This window comes from Neopsephotus bourkii, unplaced genomic scaffold, assembly GCF_033783945.1.
Source record: "Neopsephotus bourkii isolate Nb327-2 ecotype Australia unplaced genomic scaffold, CSIRO-AGI_Nbou_v1 NB_168, whole genome shotgun sequence".
Classification (NCBI taxonomy): domain Eukaryota; kingdom Metazoa; phylum Chordata; class Aves; order Psittaciformes; family Psittacidae; genus Neopsephotus; species Neopsephotus bourkii.
In genome coordinates, this window is record NW_026900684.1 from 18,334,476 (window position 1) to 18,352,191 (window position 17,716).

Here is a 17,716-nt window from a genome sequence, read left to right on the forward strand (position 1 = left end):
GCTATTCTTAATAGTATTTATTACTCAGATGTTCACTGATCAAAGCCAAATCTGTTGTGGAAGGCTCATCAGGCTATTCAGGTTATGAATTGGTCTGTTTCTCTCTGTGAGTGGTAGCCTGTGTGTGGAACTCTGCTTCTTCGAGTAGCAAATGGGTTTAAATCGTCTGCATACACAGTGGCGCAAAGACTTAACATGCTTGTCTACTCATACTGCTTTTTCTGTGGTCTTTGTCAAACCCTGCATGATAGCAACCTTAAGATAAAAATTCCATGGTTTAGATTGAGTGGAAAATGCTTTTGCTTTCTCACTGGAGTTCTTGCTCATGGTTTTAAATAGTTTCATGTCCTCTAACCACTGGTTTAAGCTGAGTCAGTTTGTAATCGTTAATAGTCATCACAGAAATCAAAGCTTCTTGGTCTGGATCTTACTATAGTCTGTAGTTCATATTCCCTCTTCAAAGGGACCTGAGTATAAGGATTCTTCTCTCTGAGCTGGTGGGGATGGAGGAGCCCATGACTGAAATCATACATTGGTAATTTAGAGGCATTGTAGTATCGTTGTCTTAGTGGACTGGAGTGTGGGACAACAGGACTTTTGTCTAAAGTCCCTACAGAAAATGGTTTAGGATACTCTGCTGTGGCATGTACAACTGCAGTGCTCCTTGGTGGACTTTGGTGGAAAGACAGAAGGGAAGTTGATCAATACCTGTATGTAAAGGATACCTCTTCAGTATGTGACATCTACGTGCATCAGGTCTGCTAGTGTAGTGCAGTTCAAAGGAGCTATGGAAAAGGAGTTACGGAAAAAGCTACCAAAATGAGTGTGGTTGGTTGTTGTAAAGGTTCTGGGGGATCCTTTCTGATGGCATTTTGCATCTGTGCACATGTTGCTGTGGTAGATGCTTTATGAAGAAAATCTCTGTGAGCATTGCCAGTCACCCGTGTGTGCCTGACAAAGGTCTTGGAGTGCCAGGAGCCTTGAAATGAGTGGATCATTGATGCAAGGTGGGAGTGCCCTACTGCGGTGTTTTATGAGAGGACCAAACATTGAACTGATTAATCCTTAGGTAAAATCCTCTTCATAAACAAAATTAGTAGTAAATTTTATAACACTCTGTGCTTTGTACAGATTGATTGAAAATGATCATTATTTCAGTTGAAAAAGGCTTGTCTTATGCCAAGAAAATGACTTACTGGTTTTTTATCTTGTGCTAGTGGTGCCGAAGGCTTGTAAAACCTCTCTTGTTATTATGTTACTTAGAGTCCTTAAGGCTATCATTTATATTATGGTATTTGTACTGCTAAAAGTTGATTGAAATTCAACTTCATGAAAATTGAGAAGGATTGCCTTGTCTGGGTATTTATACATTGTATGTTTTGAAAGCCATCTGTCTTTCTGTTAGGTTCGAACTGTATTGACAGCTAATATGCTACAACCTGTCTGTGGGCTTAGACATTTTCCTATTTCTATTTGTTCTTCCCTAAAATTCAGGTATCAAGTAAATTAGTCTTTTTGCCCTTTTTTGTCTGCTTGGCACAGGCAAATCTGTGAAGAATGAGAAGAGTCAATATTGTATGATGTTTCTTTACAAGTGTTGATTAAATCACAGTCTGGTTATTTGCAGCAAAGGAGAGTGTATGATAGTATGCAAAACATTGTTGGAAAAGTTGCTGTAGGATGTTTATGGGGAGTAATGTCTTCAAAAGTTCTGATGTTAACTATTAGCAAATTGAGAGGGAGGCAAAGAGGAAGTTACATATTATCCAGGACAGAGTAATGAACAGATATGGCTCCTGCAGACACTGAAACAGCTTTCAGATGTTCCATCCCAGTTTACAGTGGTTTTCTGAATATCTTGCAGACATACTTAATCTTATGAGACTGTGCTACTGATTACTGTAGCAATATTTGCTTTTAGCTTCTGAGAGGAGCCATATGGTCTTAATGCAGTTCATATGTGGTTTAAAATCAATCTTTAGATATGTGTAGCTGCTAAGGCATAAATGAATGGGGCCATTCTAGCAGAGCTCTTGGATGTTTTCTTAGTCTAATGGAAAACATTGATTAAAGTATTACTATGGCATATAAAGGTCTTGCTTGTAAAAAATGTGCATGCAATTAAATATTTGTTATATGGTGAGCAAAGGAAGGTGTCCATTTTTAATGTTCTGCTCTTTCTGAAATGTAAAGGAACTGCACAAATGAACTATGGGTGTTTGAAGCCTATGGAAAATACTGGGCACTTGCCTCTTGTTCTGTGTGGTCTTCAGTCTTCCGTCAGCTGGGACTCATGGTGAACGTAGACTCCTGTGCCCCACTAATTCATTGTTTTTTCATGTTTATACAGATGCACCATGATTCTTAGACAAAGCTAATCCTTTCTGGGAAAGGCTGAAGTGTCTTGTGTGAATCCTGCTCTGCGTGCTGCTTCATGTTTTGCTAATGTCTTGTTCAGGCAAGCAGCACCGAGTAATTCCTTGGTTAAGCACAGCACTCTTGACCTACCTATGGTACTGGATGCTGAACTTACATGTCAAGGGTTCAAGGGAGCCAAGAGGAATTTGCTGCAGCAATTTGTTTTTATTGGGGTGATAAAAGGATGGCATAGGACACAGGTGTGACCCAGGAGAGGAACCCACTCAGGCTGATCCAACATGTGACCTTCCCTAGCATGAGACCCACAATAGTGACGGTATCTTGCTTGACAGTGAGGTTTTTGCAGTGTAGAACACGTGCTTATCAAAGACTTAATGTTAAATAGGAGAAGACTTGCACTGCTGTGTATACAGAGGGCATGGCAGTGTCTTCTGGCCAGCCTGTAGCTTTATCAACAATTTTATAGGCTGATCAGCTTGGTTTCATGTACTGAGGTTTCATGTATTTCTTGTTTGTATTTCTTAAATATTTGGTAACTATGCTGTGGACTAAGGATGAGTTTACAAAATTGGCACAAGGTCCAAGTTTTATGTGAAATATGCAAAAGTTATTTGGCTTGCTGGGGCTTCTTTAATCTTAAGGGTTTAGCTCTTAATCACATCAGAATGTTACTGTGTGTATTCCATAGGATGTGTGACTAAGTTGCCATCCCTGTAACAGTTTTGTGCTGTTGAAAGGTGATAGGCACTGAAGTTCTCATCTAGAAAAGCCTGGAAAAGGCTGTGCTCTTCAGTTTTGCTAGGGTTTGAATCTCTTCAATGTGTATTTCTTCTGGCAATAAAAAGAGAAACTGGTTTTGATTATTTTCTGTATGTTGCTTCCTGAGTGCTAGACTTCAGTGCACTGGCAAACAATGCATTCTGATAGCTGCATAGCCATTTCCACATGCAGTCTATCACCTGACTTGCAAGATTTTTTCCCTGCAAAACTCAGTGGGAAGAAATGGATAGCATAATGTGTTGGGTTTGCATGGCAGGGTTGGGAGGGGGCGGGACACGACACCTACAGAAGGCCAGTCAGCAAAGGCAGTAGCACCTCTGTGATAATGTATTTGGGAGAGAAAAGTTGCTGTGTGGGAGCAATTGCGGCTGGAGAGAAAGGTGGGAATCTGAGGGAAACAGCCCTGCAGACACTGAGGTCAGTGCAGAAGGAGGAAAGGAGGTGCTCTAGGAGGCAGAGCAGAGGCTCCCCTGCAGACCATGGTGAGGCCGGCTGTCCCCCTGCAGCCCATGGAGGTCCATGGTGGAACAGGGGCACGCCAGAAGGAGGTTGTGACCCCATGGGAAGCCTGCGCTGGAGCAAGCTCCTGGCAGGACCTCTATCCCTATAGAGAGAGGAGCCCATGCTGGAGCACATTTGCTGGCAGGACTGGTGACGCATGGGGGACCCATGCTGGAACAGTCTGTTCCTGAAGGACTGCAGCCATGGAAGGGACCCATGCTGGAGCATTTCATGTTGGAGAAGTTGATTGCAGACTGTCTGTGCGGGAGACGCCACACTGAAGCAGGGTAAGAGTGTGAGGAGTCCTCCCACTGAAGAGGAAAGAGCAGCAGTGACAACATAGGATGAACTGACTAACACCACCACCACCACCACCACCCAGGAAGAAGGGGAGAAGTGAGGTGACACCATGCATATGCAGGAAGAGATTGGACTTGGTCTTTAATTTCTCTTAACTCTCCGCAATTACTTTTCCTCTCAGGATGCTACTTGTTGACTTGATTTACATTGGTGGCTGCTTTTGCTTTTCAAGGACACTAAAAGAAGGGCCCTTAATCTTTCAAGTGGGACATCAGGTCTACAGCTGACATTTATTTGAGTAAAATCTGAAGTAGAAACCTGAATTCATTCAGAGAAAAGTGAAACTGGGACCAAGCAATGAAAACCTGTCCTTAAAGTAGTTTTCAGGTTGGGATATAGATGAGAGCATGTATTGCACAGACACTAGGTCAGCAGTTAAGATTTCTAGGTGTTCAACAAAATAGCATACTAAAACAGTATCTGAAGGGGGCCTATAAGGATGCTGGGGAGGGACTCTTCATCAGGGACTGTAGTGACAGGACAAGGGGTAACGGGTTAAAACTTAAACAGGGGAAGTTTAGATTGGATATAAGGAGGAATTTCTTTACTGTGAGGGTGGTGAGGCACTGGAATGGGTTGTCCAGGGAAGCTGTGAATGCTCCATCCCTGGCAGTGTTCAAAGCCAGGTTGGACAGAGCCTTGGGTGATACGGTTTAGTGTGAGGTGTCCCTGCCCATGGCAGGGGGGCTGGAACTTGATGATCTTAAGGTCCTTTCCAGCCCTAACTATTCTATGATTCTAAATGCTTAGAGAGCAAGCAGCTGCAAAATTGTCACTTGCAGGGAAAAGGGGCGTGATTTAGTTGTTGCATAGTGAGGCCTCCACCTGTACCATCTCCACATGGGCTAATGTTGTTTTTTGGAGGGGCTGTAGGGGTTTCTTTTTGAAGCAAAAAGCTCTTGTGGTTAAAGGGTTTCTATCCCATTTTAACACTAACAACATAATGTTCCAAATGACTACTTGAGCACATTGAGGTGTGATTCTTAAGCCCCTGTGTGAAATGGGCACAAACTGAAACATGTGAGGTTCCCTCTGAACATCAGGAAACACTTTTTTGCTGTCAGGGTGACCACCACCAGCACAGGTTGCCTGAGAGGTTGTTGACTTCCCTTCCTTGGAGGGATCTGAGTCCTGCACCAGTGGCTATGGGTGGCCCTGCTTCAGCAGTGGGGCCTGTTCTAGATGATCTGTAGAGGTCCTTTTGACCTCAACCATTCTGTGGTTCAGTGAGATTCTGTGAAAAGGAATGCATGTTCATGAATGCAAATAAATGGGATTAAATAAATTTTTAGTGTGCTATCCTGTATTGCTTGTTAGCTCAGAGATTTCGGTTTTGTTTTGTTCTTTTGTTTGTTTGTAACTTAGAAGCTTAAGTTCCCTGTGGAAACCCCAAAGCTTCCTCTACACTATATAGCTTTTGGTGTGGATTTTGTGCTTGGAGGGAGTGTTCTGGAATGACAAAACCATCTCTTGCATGATGAAAAAAAAAAAACCCAACAAAAAAGCTGCAGTCACACTAAAGTTTTGAGGGTGCTGAGTGAAGGACTGCATTCTGCGTAACCTGTATGTACTTGTCTTTCCTCACTGTTAGCTGAAATGGAAAATTCTAACTTGAAAAGTACTCTGTTGAAAAAAGGAAATGGGAATATTTACTTCATTAAGACCACGCAAGATCAAGGTTTTGAATTGCTGTTCGTGTAGGTTGAACAATCTACCAACTCTGGCTCTTTCTCTGAGGGCAGAAGGATACCATTAGCCTGCTGTGCTGCCCACAGCCTCTGGAACTTTCTGCTTGTTTCCTCGCCCCCTGTGCGTATTCAATCACTGGTAGGCAGAACTTGGTGTACCAGGGAGCAATTGTGTTTTGCTTCCTACAAATAGGAAACTAATCATAGTTAAGATATACCTACTTACGGAGAAACAGTTGTGGGTAGTCACTGAGGGAGGAGGGAGTCGTTTTGAAAGATATCTTCTCATCCTGCTGAAAGAGTTCTGACTGTTAAACTGATGCTTGTGGTTTTGATTGTCTGGTTCAGGTCTTTTTCCCCTACTTTGATTAGATAAATCTGATCTCTGGACCATCTAGTGAAAACTTAGTTCTAGAATGCATTGAAGTATTTTTTAGTGTATTAGGAAGTAAAGTTTATAGAATCTATGTATAAACCAGGATTCAGGCTGTCTTGCTAAGAAGTTGAAACTTTAGTGAGCAAAGTCTAGAAGTACTTTGGAGACAAAAAATGGGGCTGAGACAAAAGTCGTTCTGAAAAATTAGACCTTGCATGAAAATAGGATAAAGTCCTTTTAAAGTGATGCTTTTTAATATTATTTTTGTCTAATTCCTTCTCCCTTCAAAGCAAACAAAGTTGTTGCTGGGAGTAGTAACAAATACAAGTAACAAGATCCTGCTGCTGCTTTGACTATTTCTTATTGGTGCCTTGAAGCCTGTTTCTGAGCATTGTTTATCTAAGCTGAAGCAAAGTCTGACCTCTCACTGTTGTTTCCATTTCTTGTTTTTCTGGGCCTCTGCTCAGTTTGATAGTTGCATCCTGTTACTGTAGGGACTGGTACAGTTTCCATAGCATATGGATGTGTGAGAACCTTCCTTTAAAAGAGCAGATCTATGTCAAGAAAGTGAAATGTTTGATATGGTTGTCGTCTGTTCATGATTAACCAAACAGTCATTTTGGTCATAAAGCAAGAAATGCCTCTGTGAGGAGCTATATTCTAAGCTGTCTGCATAGAATGCCTGCTCTCCTAGCATATATTGATGTCCCAGCAGTTGTTGTTACTGCTTATCTAATGGCAGGGTAATGAAACATGCAGGTAGGTGCTCTGAGTTCATCTAGGTTATGTCTCATTTGACCAAACTAGAGGTACCTTTCTTTTAGTTAGAAACAACCACTTAAGACAATGAGTCCATGTAAATTATAAAAGTTTATCTCCATGAGCCAGGTTGCAGGATTACAGTCATAGAATGATTTGAGTTGGGAGGCACCTTTAATGATCATCTACTTCCACCCCCTCTGCCATCGGCAGGGACAGCTTTCACTAAACAAGGTTGCTGAAAGCCCTTTGAGCGCTTTCAGTGATGGGCACGTACAGCTTCTCTGGGCAACCTGTTCTTGCCTTACAGAAGTTCAGGTAGATGATATCTGTTCTTTTGCCTTTGACTGATGCAATCATCAGTTATCATAAAAGACTACCAAATTAGTCAGGCATGATTTGCCCTTGGTGTTTCTAAGCCCCCTGTCTTCCATGTGTTTTGACATGTCTTCAAGAGGATTTGTTCCATGATCTCTGGGCACAGAGGTGAGGCTGACTGGTTGGTAGTTCCCAGGGTCTTTCTTTTTAGAAGTGGGCATGATGTTTCCCTTTTTCCAGTCAGTGGGGATTTGCCTGACTGCCATGACTTTTTGAGTATGATTGAAAATGGTTTGGCAACTACTTCAGCTAATTCTCCTGGGACCTTGGGAAACATCTCACTCGGTCCTATGGACTTATGTATATTCAGGTTCCTGAGGTGGTCTTGAACCTGATCTTCACTTAATGATGGGAGTGACTTCATTTTGCATTCCTTGCCTTGAGGTTCAGGGGCTTGAGAGATGTGGGAGGAGGCAAAAGAATTGTTGAGTACCTCAACCTTCTCCATACCAGTTGTCACTAGTTCTATTTTTAGTCTTGCTTTTCTAGCTAATGTTTCTGTAGAAGCCCTTTGTATTGTTGGCAACCTGTGCCAAATTCACCTCTAACTGTGCCTTAGCTTTCCTGATCCCATCCCTACACATCCAGTATTTATCCCAGGATGTATGTTTCTGGTTCCACTGCGTGCCTGTTTCCTTCTTGTACTTTAGTTTGACCAAAAGGTCCTTAGTTAGCCATGTTTGTCTCCTGCATTTCTTACTGATTTCTTACACATGGGAATTGAGAGCTTTTGCACTCTAAGCAAAATGTCATTAAAGAGCTGCCAGTTCTGTTGAGCTCCTTTGTCCCTGAAAGCAGTTTCCCAGGGGTCCCATCCATTAATTCCTTAAACAACTGAAAGTTTGCTCTCCTAAAATTCAGAGTCCTGACTGTTCTTCACCTGGCCCATATCCCTCAAGATTGTGAATTCTACCAGGGCATGACCACTGCAGCTCAGGCTGCCACCAGTCTTGACAACCTCAATTAGTTCATCCGTGTTGGTAGGCAGCAGGTTTATTAATGCTTCTCCTCTGGGTGTGCTGTCTGTCACCGGGATTAAGAAATTATACTTCACACACTCCAAGAGTCTCCTGGACTGCTTACAGATTGATGTGCTGCTTTTCCAGCAGATGTCACGGTGACTGAAGTTCCCCAGCAGGGTCAGAGCCTGTGAGCATGATGCCTCCTGTTGTTGAAGTCAGAACTCTTCATCAACAAGCTGCCCTTCTTTGGGCAGCCTGTAGTAAACACCAGCCATGAGGTTTCCTTTGTTGGCTTTGCCCTAATTTTTACCCATAAGCTCTCAACTTGTTCGCTGCTATTTTTCAAAGCAGCTCTGTGGGGTCAATTCATGTTTGGTTTTTCTACATGGAGGGAACCTGCCTGTTCTTCCTTTTTTCCCTATCCCTTCTGAGCAGTTTCAAGTCATCGATTGCAGCACTGCAGTTGTGTGATCCGTCCCACCATATTTCAGTGGTAGTGATTTAGATCATAGCTTTCTAGTTCCTGTGGCTTCTTTCCTTTTTGCTGCCCATGCTGCATGCATTGGTATAGAGGCACTGGCTCATTGAGTATGTCACCTTTTTAGAGGAGCATGCCCTAATTCCTTTGAGGCATTTCACAGGTGATTCCCTCTTGGTTCCTAATATGTCTGCAGTCCCTGGCTTTTTGTTCAGAACTCCATCACTTTCCCCCACTACTTGTCTGCTGCTGTCTTCTGCTGTTGAAACTTTTTGTTTCTGCCTGTGCTGTTGGAGAGCACTACTTTAATTGCCTTTACAATTTTTTGTTTCAGAATAGTGGGGACTAGTGTTGCTTTTGTAAGCTCCTCTTCATCTACTTCATACTACTGTGGTTGGCATATTTGTTTCTTTCTCTGTCTGGCCCCAACAAAGAACAAAACTAACATGCTGGTTCACTGGGAATAAAGCTATTGTCTGGGGTTATGGGAAACTGAGATGCCCTGAAAAAGAGAAGCAAGGAAGACAAAATGATGAGAAGTGCATGCAGCTGATGCTGACCCACCAGGACTTTGGCTGGTAACGTTAGATACATTCTTAACTTGAACAGCAAAATGATCCTTCTCAACTCCTGTCACCAGCATGAGCCCCTCTACTGTCCTTTCTGGTGCCAACCAGAGCATGTTGTGTCATTGCATGATAAACTGGATTGGGCAAGTGATCATTTTTCTCATGTGCCTTGTTGCCAGCATAACACTGGGGACGGCAGTTCTACCACCCTGGTCTAGGTGAAACTGTAGCCTGCAAGAGTGCTCTTTTGCAGGCAGGCAGCTTTACGATTCTTTGAAGTCCTTCAAAGATAGGTGTTTGGGGTTTTTTTAATTGGGATGGAGGTATAAAGTCTGCATGCTCTTCTGCTCTCTTCCTCAAAGTGCTGTCTGTTCTCATCCTAATAGAGATGTTCCTTATTCCCCTAGAGGCTGGTGTTTGTACCCTCCCATCTCCCCTTAAAATTAAGCACTGTTCTGCATGGCTTCTTTGTCCCAGGGGTGTTGAGACTAGCTGGACCAGAATTTCTCAGCTTAGTGAGGTCCTCCTTAGCCTTTGCCTCAGAAAAAAGCAGCTCTGAGCCTGAAAGATCCACTTCAGTCTGCCATCTGAGCAATAAAACCCTACAAAGCAGCTGTGGTAATGGAGGTCTTTGAAGTCTTCAGCAGTTAAGTGTTTGCAGACACCTTTGTTGCTGCAGATCCAGTCTTCTGCAACTTTTCCTTACTTGTCCAGCCTGTACCCATGGGGACTTCTACTGTATTTCTCCCTAAATTCCCTTAGGGATTTGCCTTTATTCATCCTTTTTTGCTTTTTTCATGTTTGTCTGTTTCCTACCAAATGCAATCCTATCCTGAACCGCCACCTGATTGTCATCTTAACTGCTAGCTGGTTATAATCTCTTCTTACCAAAAGCCACCCGTGGTGCTCACAGATACATCTAATTATCACCTCTACCCTGTCTTTGAACTAAATCTTTCAGTGTGCTTAGCCTCCGTGCCTCAGAATCTTCTCTTCATTCAGCCTTGGCTTGCTACAGAGGGACAGGCAGGAGTAGAGGACCTCTCTTTTCTTCCAACTCCTCTTGGCTGAGCTAGCAGTGATGTTTGAGGCCATGGATGTTACCAGGTCAAGTAGTGATACTCAAACATTTGGAGCTGTGTGCAGCCTCTGTAGTGATACTGCCTCTCACGTTTTCACCTCGTAATTCCAATGACAGGTGAATATAGTCTGTTTCTTAACCATGCAGCCAAGACTGGGATTGCTCCAAGAGGTGGAGTTAATCAATGATACAGTTGTTAATATTGTTAGTTGTGTGTCATATATTCAACTTTATGTTGTTAAGAGTAGGGTGCTACAACTTGTATTATATGAAGTCATTTAGCAAAAAGGCTTATGTGTCTGGTAACTTGCCAAAATAGGGTTATTGGATCTGAATCACAGAAGCGTAATTTCTAGGCAAGAGGTTGTTGTTTTTGTAACATGAGAAAAGCTTCAAAACCTCAGTGGTTTGATTTACATGTAGAACTAGTTATGGGAGAAGATGCCTTTTAGCACTGGCTGAAAAAAAAATTGAATAGTTTGGATTCCAGGGTATTGTCTACCTGTTTTCAGAATGTGGAAGTAAATGAACACATTATGTTTCGTGTCAAGTATAATGTTGAAACATGTCCTGCATGTGACTAGTACTGAGGTATGTGTGTTCTTGGGACCTAAGGTTGTTGAGAGAGTGACCAGCTTTAAGGGTACCCTTTAGAGAGATAGAAGATAGTGCATATATTGTAAGTCAAAAGGAGGGCTTTTTCTTAGGCTGTTTGCTTTGTAACTTGGTGCTTTGTGAGTAAGTAGATAAAGCTGCACCTTTGGAGATCATCTGCAGGAGAAGAAGTTGAAAAGAGAGAAGAATGGGTATATACTAAAGCTAGGGTATGCTGGAAGGGACCTCAGGTGCAAGACGGTGAGATGCAGTGATGAAAGAGCTGATGGGGAGAGAGCTCTGAGGAATTCTGGAAAAGTAATTAAAAGCAGTAGGCAGATTTAAATACAGATACTTCTGGATGGTCTGCCTGTTAATCTTGCTTTTTGCTCAACAGTCAAAGGTTTGGATATGTCCTTTTTTGTACTTACGTGCATCCAATTTGAAACCAAATGTGAACTTTCCATCAGCATTCCTGTGAATATACTCAGGAAGCTTGTGGATATTGGGCCTAGACAAATTGTAACAGAAGTATTCTGATCTTTGATGCCTAATATTGGAAAAATCAAACTGATTTTTTATTCCCACTTTTTTTCCCATTGTATTTTTCGTTCAATCAGAAATGTTTTGCTTTGGTGTACTTCTAACTGGAGCAGTAGTATGAAGGAGGAAGGGCCAAGTATTTGGGTGATGGTCTGTGTGTAGAGAAACTCCCATTATTTTTTTTTTTTTCTAATCAAACTTACTTCTCCCTTGTTGCTGTGTAGCTACCAGAGAAGGTTTTGCCATACCCTGTTGGTGAAAGTGTGAAGCTTGAAACTGCTAAAAGTAAAAATGATTGTTCTTGGTGGGTTTATAATTTGATAGCCAAAAGAGTGTTGGTTAGCTTCACAGTTCAAAATACCTATGCCAGGAGGCTGTGGGCCAAGGGTTTAATTTTAGGATTCATCCTGCTGTAGCAAGTTGGCAGGGATGTGAAAGGGCTTGTGGTTGTAGTTCATGCTCTGTGCAATACTGTAACTTTCTTATTTTTAATTTGGTGGGAAGAATGTGGCCTTTTTTATCGCTAGTACTGATCTGGTATAATAGCAGTGTAATTAAATAAAGCATTTCAGATGGTATGCGAAGATCAGAAAGTGATGCATTGTGGCAGTTGGAGTGAGAGTAAAAATAGAACTCCATAGCAGTTCATGCTTCATCTGTAGTTAAGCTTATAGGGCTTCGATGTTCATATACAATATGAAGAGTCAATTAAAAGAAGAGCTTCTTTATACTCTTTGTACAGTGTAGTCTGTAGGAAAGGCAAGGATAGCCAGATAATGGTATTCCTAGATTAAGGGCTTTGCCTGCAGTACAGACAAATAATAAACCCCAATGTCCCCACTATCCAGAGAAAATAAACCAGCATATGAAAATGTGCTAATTAACTTCGTTCCAGGAGTGAGTTTGTATGCATACGCCATCCTTATGCTTGCTGGTTAACCAGCAGTCTCTTGACAGAAACTGTTGCCACATTTCCTGTGCAGGCTACTCAGAAACCATTCTCTAAAACTGGTGTGCAGCGTTTGAAATCCAAAATAGCTATAGCTAGCTACAATGGCTTGTTCTGTTGTGTTTCATTATAAAGAGAATGTTTTTCTCAAACAGGAGATCTGTCTTGACATTTTTACACATCCCTGGTGCATTGAAAAGGAAATTAAGACACATGCGTTGTATCTAAATCTCAAATACCCTGTGGTTAGCAGAGACTTTGTGTTAGGCTAAAGTGTTCAAGGTTTTGAACAAGCAGGAGAACATTCAATTATAAGCTACCTGTGGTTCGCGGGGCTTAAAAGTGCAGCTGCATTACACGGCTAGGCTAAACATCAAATGCTGGATATCTTCTGTTAATTCATGTTGATGGCAACATTGCTCACATGGAGAGCTTTTTTGTGAGATTATGTACTAAAAAAGTATGGAGAGGATAGGATGAAATAGTAGAGAAGAAAGAATAATATTGTGACCTGAATTTGTTTATTTATCTGCATCCTAATACAGTCTTTATTTATATGATTAGGTTTGGGTTTTTTTTTTTTCTCCCAAGATGCTACTGCATTCAATTCACAGGGTAGATCTGTCTCTAGGACTGAACAAGGGAGCTATCTGCAAGACCATACCCTTGGCTGTTGAAAAGGCTGGAAAGGTTATGATGGGTGAGATGTGTGATTGCAGACACAAGAAGGGTAAGTCTCATGGTTACAGCAATTGAATTCTGGCTAGTTCTTCTTCTAGACCTGGTTTGTCCACTTCCAGTGCATGTTCTACAGGCAATCACAAATTCAAGGTTTTTGTAGGCAACCAGCTTAAGCACTGATAGTAAATTTCTAAGTCTTTAAAATACACTAAAAAAACCTGGCACAGAAATTGTATGTTGCAAGTCATACCAGAACTCTTCTTGGTTCATTAACATGATTAAACAGATATACTGCCTAATCATCTTAGCCATACCAGCCCAGTGCATCCTTAGGAGAGGAGGTGAAAGCAGTACTGTGGTGTCATCTCTGCGTGCCAGCAGATGTAGCCAGGAAGTGCTCTTGCTTGGGTTTGCACAGGACTGCAGTATTAAGAGACTTGAAAATCTGTGCTTCCGTTTTAACGTTGAGCTTGGGCAGTTGCAGATCCCTTGGACATCTCTATGCCTGTTACTTCTCATTTTTCAAAGCCTTTCTTGTAACATAACACCACAACAAACAACCAAAAAACCAAAACACACAACCACAACCCAACACACCAAAGGACAAGGGGAAATGGGTACAAATTGGACACAAGACACAACAAAAAACCAAACACAACACCCCAAACCCCACAAAACCCCACGTTCCTGTGTAACCTTATCTAGGTGTTCCTGCTCCGGCAGGGGGATTGGACTAGATGATCTTTTGAGGTCCCTTCCAATCTCTAACCTACTGTGATACTGTGATAACCTGCCTCAGCTTGGCTTTATGTGCTGGTCCAAACCTCCAAACTCCAGTCAAATCCTGGTCATTCCTCTCTCCTGGTCTTTTCTTCCTGGACTTTTTATCTGAGCTATTATCTCTTCACTGCTGCACTTATTCAGTTTTCTCCCCTAGCTCATTGCCTCAGGCTTTTTGCCATGTGAATCCTTCATTGTCTTCTTATCCAGTGCATACTGTCACACCACTCTGTACTGCCTGCTTTCTCTTGATAGACACTTGTTGGTTCCCTCGCTTAGAGTCTTACTCTGATGCCTTTGGGACAAATGGCTTCCCACTCCTCTGGAGTATAAACTTACTAGCAGGGCCCAAGAGAATAAAAAGAAGGCATGGTGAGTGTGTCTCTCCTCTCTCCAGGCTTTCTGTACAACCTGCTGCGTTTAAAGAATAGTCTGCAAAGTCCTGTTCACTTCCTGTTGGAGGGTGCCTGACTGGCTTGTGAGGCTGGCTCAGAGTCAAACCTGTTCCTGAGTGAGATCTCTAAGGGGGTGGTAGCATGTATGGCACAGATGGCGTCTTCAGAAGCATGGGTGCCAGGTCTTAACAGGTTTCTGTGAGCACGTGCTAGCTGGTTTATTCTGTTTTATTTTTCCATTTGGTTCTCTTGATTTTGACCTGGGGGGAGCACTACCAAAAAAGAAACCTCCTAGGAGAAGCCAAATCTGCCTACTTGAATCTTCTTCCAAAAACAGGGGAGGATTGTACCTTCTTGTCAAAGCACAAAATAAGTGAATTTACTTCATTAAAGCACCAGACTTCTGTGTAACATAGTGCCCTGCAAGTTAAAATATATGAAATTTGGCAATGTTAAAAGCATTTACAGTCAGAATTGTAAAAGAAAAGAGGTTTGAATAAATTACCGGTTAAAATTTTAATTTAGAAAAAAAAATATATTTTTGGAAAGCCTTTTCCTGGTTAAAATGCTATATGTAATATAATATTGGTAATTACTTTTGTTTTGGATTGGATAATGTTATTGTTCCCTGGAGAATTCTGTCTTTCAAGTGTTTCTGCACCCTTAGTTACAAAAAGTGTCGGCAAATATATTTGTCTTGATTCCTTCGGTCCAGCTGTATCTCAACAGACATGGTCATATGAGCATAAACATCTGCTGGTTTTTGTCTCCTTGACATTGAGTCTCTGCACCTCTGTACACTGTCCTGTTACTCATACTTGTGCAAATCGTTACTGCTCTGAAATTGTAATACACTGTGCTTATTTTGCACAGCACTGGGGAAGTGGAGGTCTTTTTGTCAGACCTCTGATGTTGCTGTGGGCTTTGTTGGCCAATTCTGTAGACTATGTCTTGATCTTGAGGCAGGTGGGCAATCTGGTTTGCATTGCTGTTAGGTTGTTTCTTGTCAAAAGCATTTACAGGTGAAATAATGTTTTCCTTTTTTAATGAACTTTTCTAGATGGTAAGTTGCTATATCAGTGCCTTCCTAGCCATATGGTTGCATATTGCATGCTAAGTATTTTTATGTACTTGAGTTTTTATGTGTTAATAAGCTTAGCAGGGAAAAGAAATACCAGTCAGAATAATAGCCTCTGAATATCCAGACTGCAGGGTACTAGGCTACACATCTTCCCCTATTTGTTACACTTCTTGAAAGCAAGCTGGAATGCTGTGGTTAAGATTTTGTGTGTGAGTGATGAGCCACTGAAAAGCTGGAGTGTTACTGATTTACAGAGGCGGGGTGACTTGGGATATTCGGCACAAAAAGGAGCAGGAGTGGTAACAAGCAGCAGTAGTGGTAGTAAAGGCAGGCGCAGGTTACACAGCAGACTTCCCGGTGGGAGTCAGTGAATGCACAGCTTCCCAGCAAGCTGTCAGGAGGAACCCAAAACTGAGTACTGCAAGAGATTCAGGGTTCATGTTTATCATGCAAAGTCATGTGATCTTACTATACCTTAACTTGCCAACTTAGCCTTTGCTACGATCCTTTGCTGCAGTGCTTAACGAAAAAGGGAAAGAAAAAAAGAGAGGGGAAAAAAAAAGGGAAGGAAAACATAAAGAAAATTGTGCAATGTGTGTTTATGCCTACATCATGCCGAGGAGACACTTAACAGTAAATAATCTGTGCATACCTGAGGTAAGATACTGTTTCTGCTTTCCCTGCACAGTGCTGCTGCAGCACGGAGCTGATCCAAACATTCGGAACACCGATGGGAAATCTGCGCTGGATCTGGCAGACCCTTCAGCAAAAGCTGTACTCACGGGTAAGACGCATATATCTCTCAGCAATGTTACCTGTAGTTCATTTTGTGTGTTGTACAAGTCCAGCATTGTAAAAGCCTTCTGGATTTTCTGTGGTATAAGAGCATTTTAAAACTGTGTTTTAGCAGGTTTCATATTGATGTAACTGTCGTTAATGTGCTGTGCTGCTGTAGGTTTGCTTATTCTACTTATGCTAATGGTGTATTTTTCTGTTATAACATCATTCAGTGTTCACTTTGTTTCTGTGGGGTGTTTTCTTCTTAATTTTGCCCAACAGACATATTGAATAGGAGCCCCCAACCCCTGCAAAAAAAAGGGGATAAAAATCAGGTCAACTGTTTTAAGACCTTCACTGTTAAGCAAGCAAGGACGTTTGTGTAACTATAAAAGTACCTGTGATCTGAAAGACAACCTGCTACCAGTTACAGAGATCAATATTTTGCTGCATATTCACATGCTACCCTTTCCTTCCTCTTCCTAATTAGTTATTTTAGGTAGAATTCTCTCACCCACAAATTTTCTCATTTTTAGGGGTTATTAGCTGCCAAAAAACCTTTCATGGAAATATTCTATGGATGCAGTTTTATTTTTACACAGCTTTGGTTTTTTAATAAATTAACTGTTGTAGGATACCAGTAAGCATTAAAAGCATAATATAGTAGCCTGTCAAATCTGTATCAAGTAATACATAGTCCTCTGTGCTGATTTTGACATCTAGGAAAAAATGTTTAGAACAAAGTATTCTTGTATTTTAAAATGCATGCAATTAGATTTATAGAAAGGGCTCAGCAGCTGAGTTTCGTGTGAAGAAATAGCTATTTTTCTTTTTGCCTTTATTTTCTCCCATTCTTCCTCTCTTTTTATTGATGGCTTAATTTATAGGTTATGTGCTATGAAACACCCATATTCTTTCTTCATACAGTGTTCAGAGTACACCAGCTCCCTCGACTTTGTCAGGAAAATTTCCTTATCTTCTCTTCAGTGCGCTGACTGTTATACCCAATTTTCTACAGCTCTGCAGTGATCTGAGAGTGCCTTTGGAACAGAGCACTTAAATACATATGATTTAGTTTAATTACTCAGTGTCAAATTTAAACACGTTCCTACAGTGTTAACACTGATGTTAGCTGTGCTAAGCAGTTTAATCTGACTTTTGGCTGCTAATGGGTACAATTGTACAGATGCTGAGGATGGAAAGAGCACCAGGGAGTCAAGGTACTTCAAAGGTGTTAATATTGGCATTTAGTTGTGGGGAACTTGGTATACATTTAGGGGTTCTATGCTTTGAGCTGTTCTTCAGGCTATGCTTAAAGGTCAGATTCAGAGAATAGTAGAAGACTTTAGGTCTGTGGTAGTGATTTCACCGTGGCTCCACTGAGTTCTCTGGATACTAGATCACCACCCTGTGCTTCAGGCAATAGGGAGGGCAATGTGTCACAGCCAGCAAGTGGAGATGGATTAAAAGCAGCCTTCTTGAGAGTGTCCTGTCAAGTGCAGCAAGCACCCTATGTCTCCGACCTCACCCCTCATGCCTCACGTGAGCATAAAGTGAATGCAAGCTTCTGCAGCCAATGGATGTTACCAGGTTGTACGTATAAAC

The 17,716-nt window shown here is 41.8% G+C and overlaps 1 protein-coding gene across 2 annotated transcripts in view; it reads left to right on the forward strand.

The window, feature by feature from the left end:
* Positions 1-17,716, forward strand: part of TNKS (tankyrase) — a 138,380-nt gene that overhangs the window by 20,440 nt on the left and 100,224 nt on the right. For both annotated transcript variants that reach the window (XM_061374200.1, XM_061374210.1), the window contains exon 3: positions 16,023-16,118. In XM_061374200.1, coding sequence (XP_061230184.1) covers positions 16,023-16,118 — 96 coding nt within the window. The remainder of the gene's footprint in view (positions 1-16,022; positions 16,119-17,716) is intronic.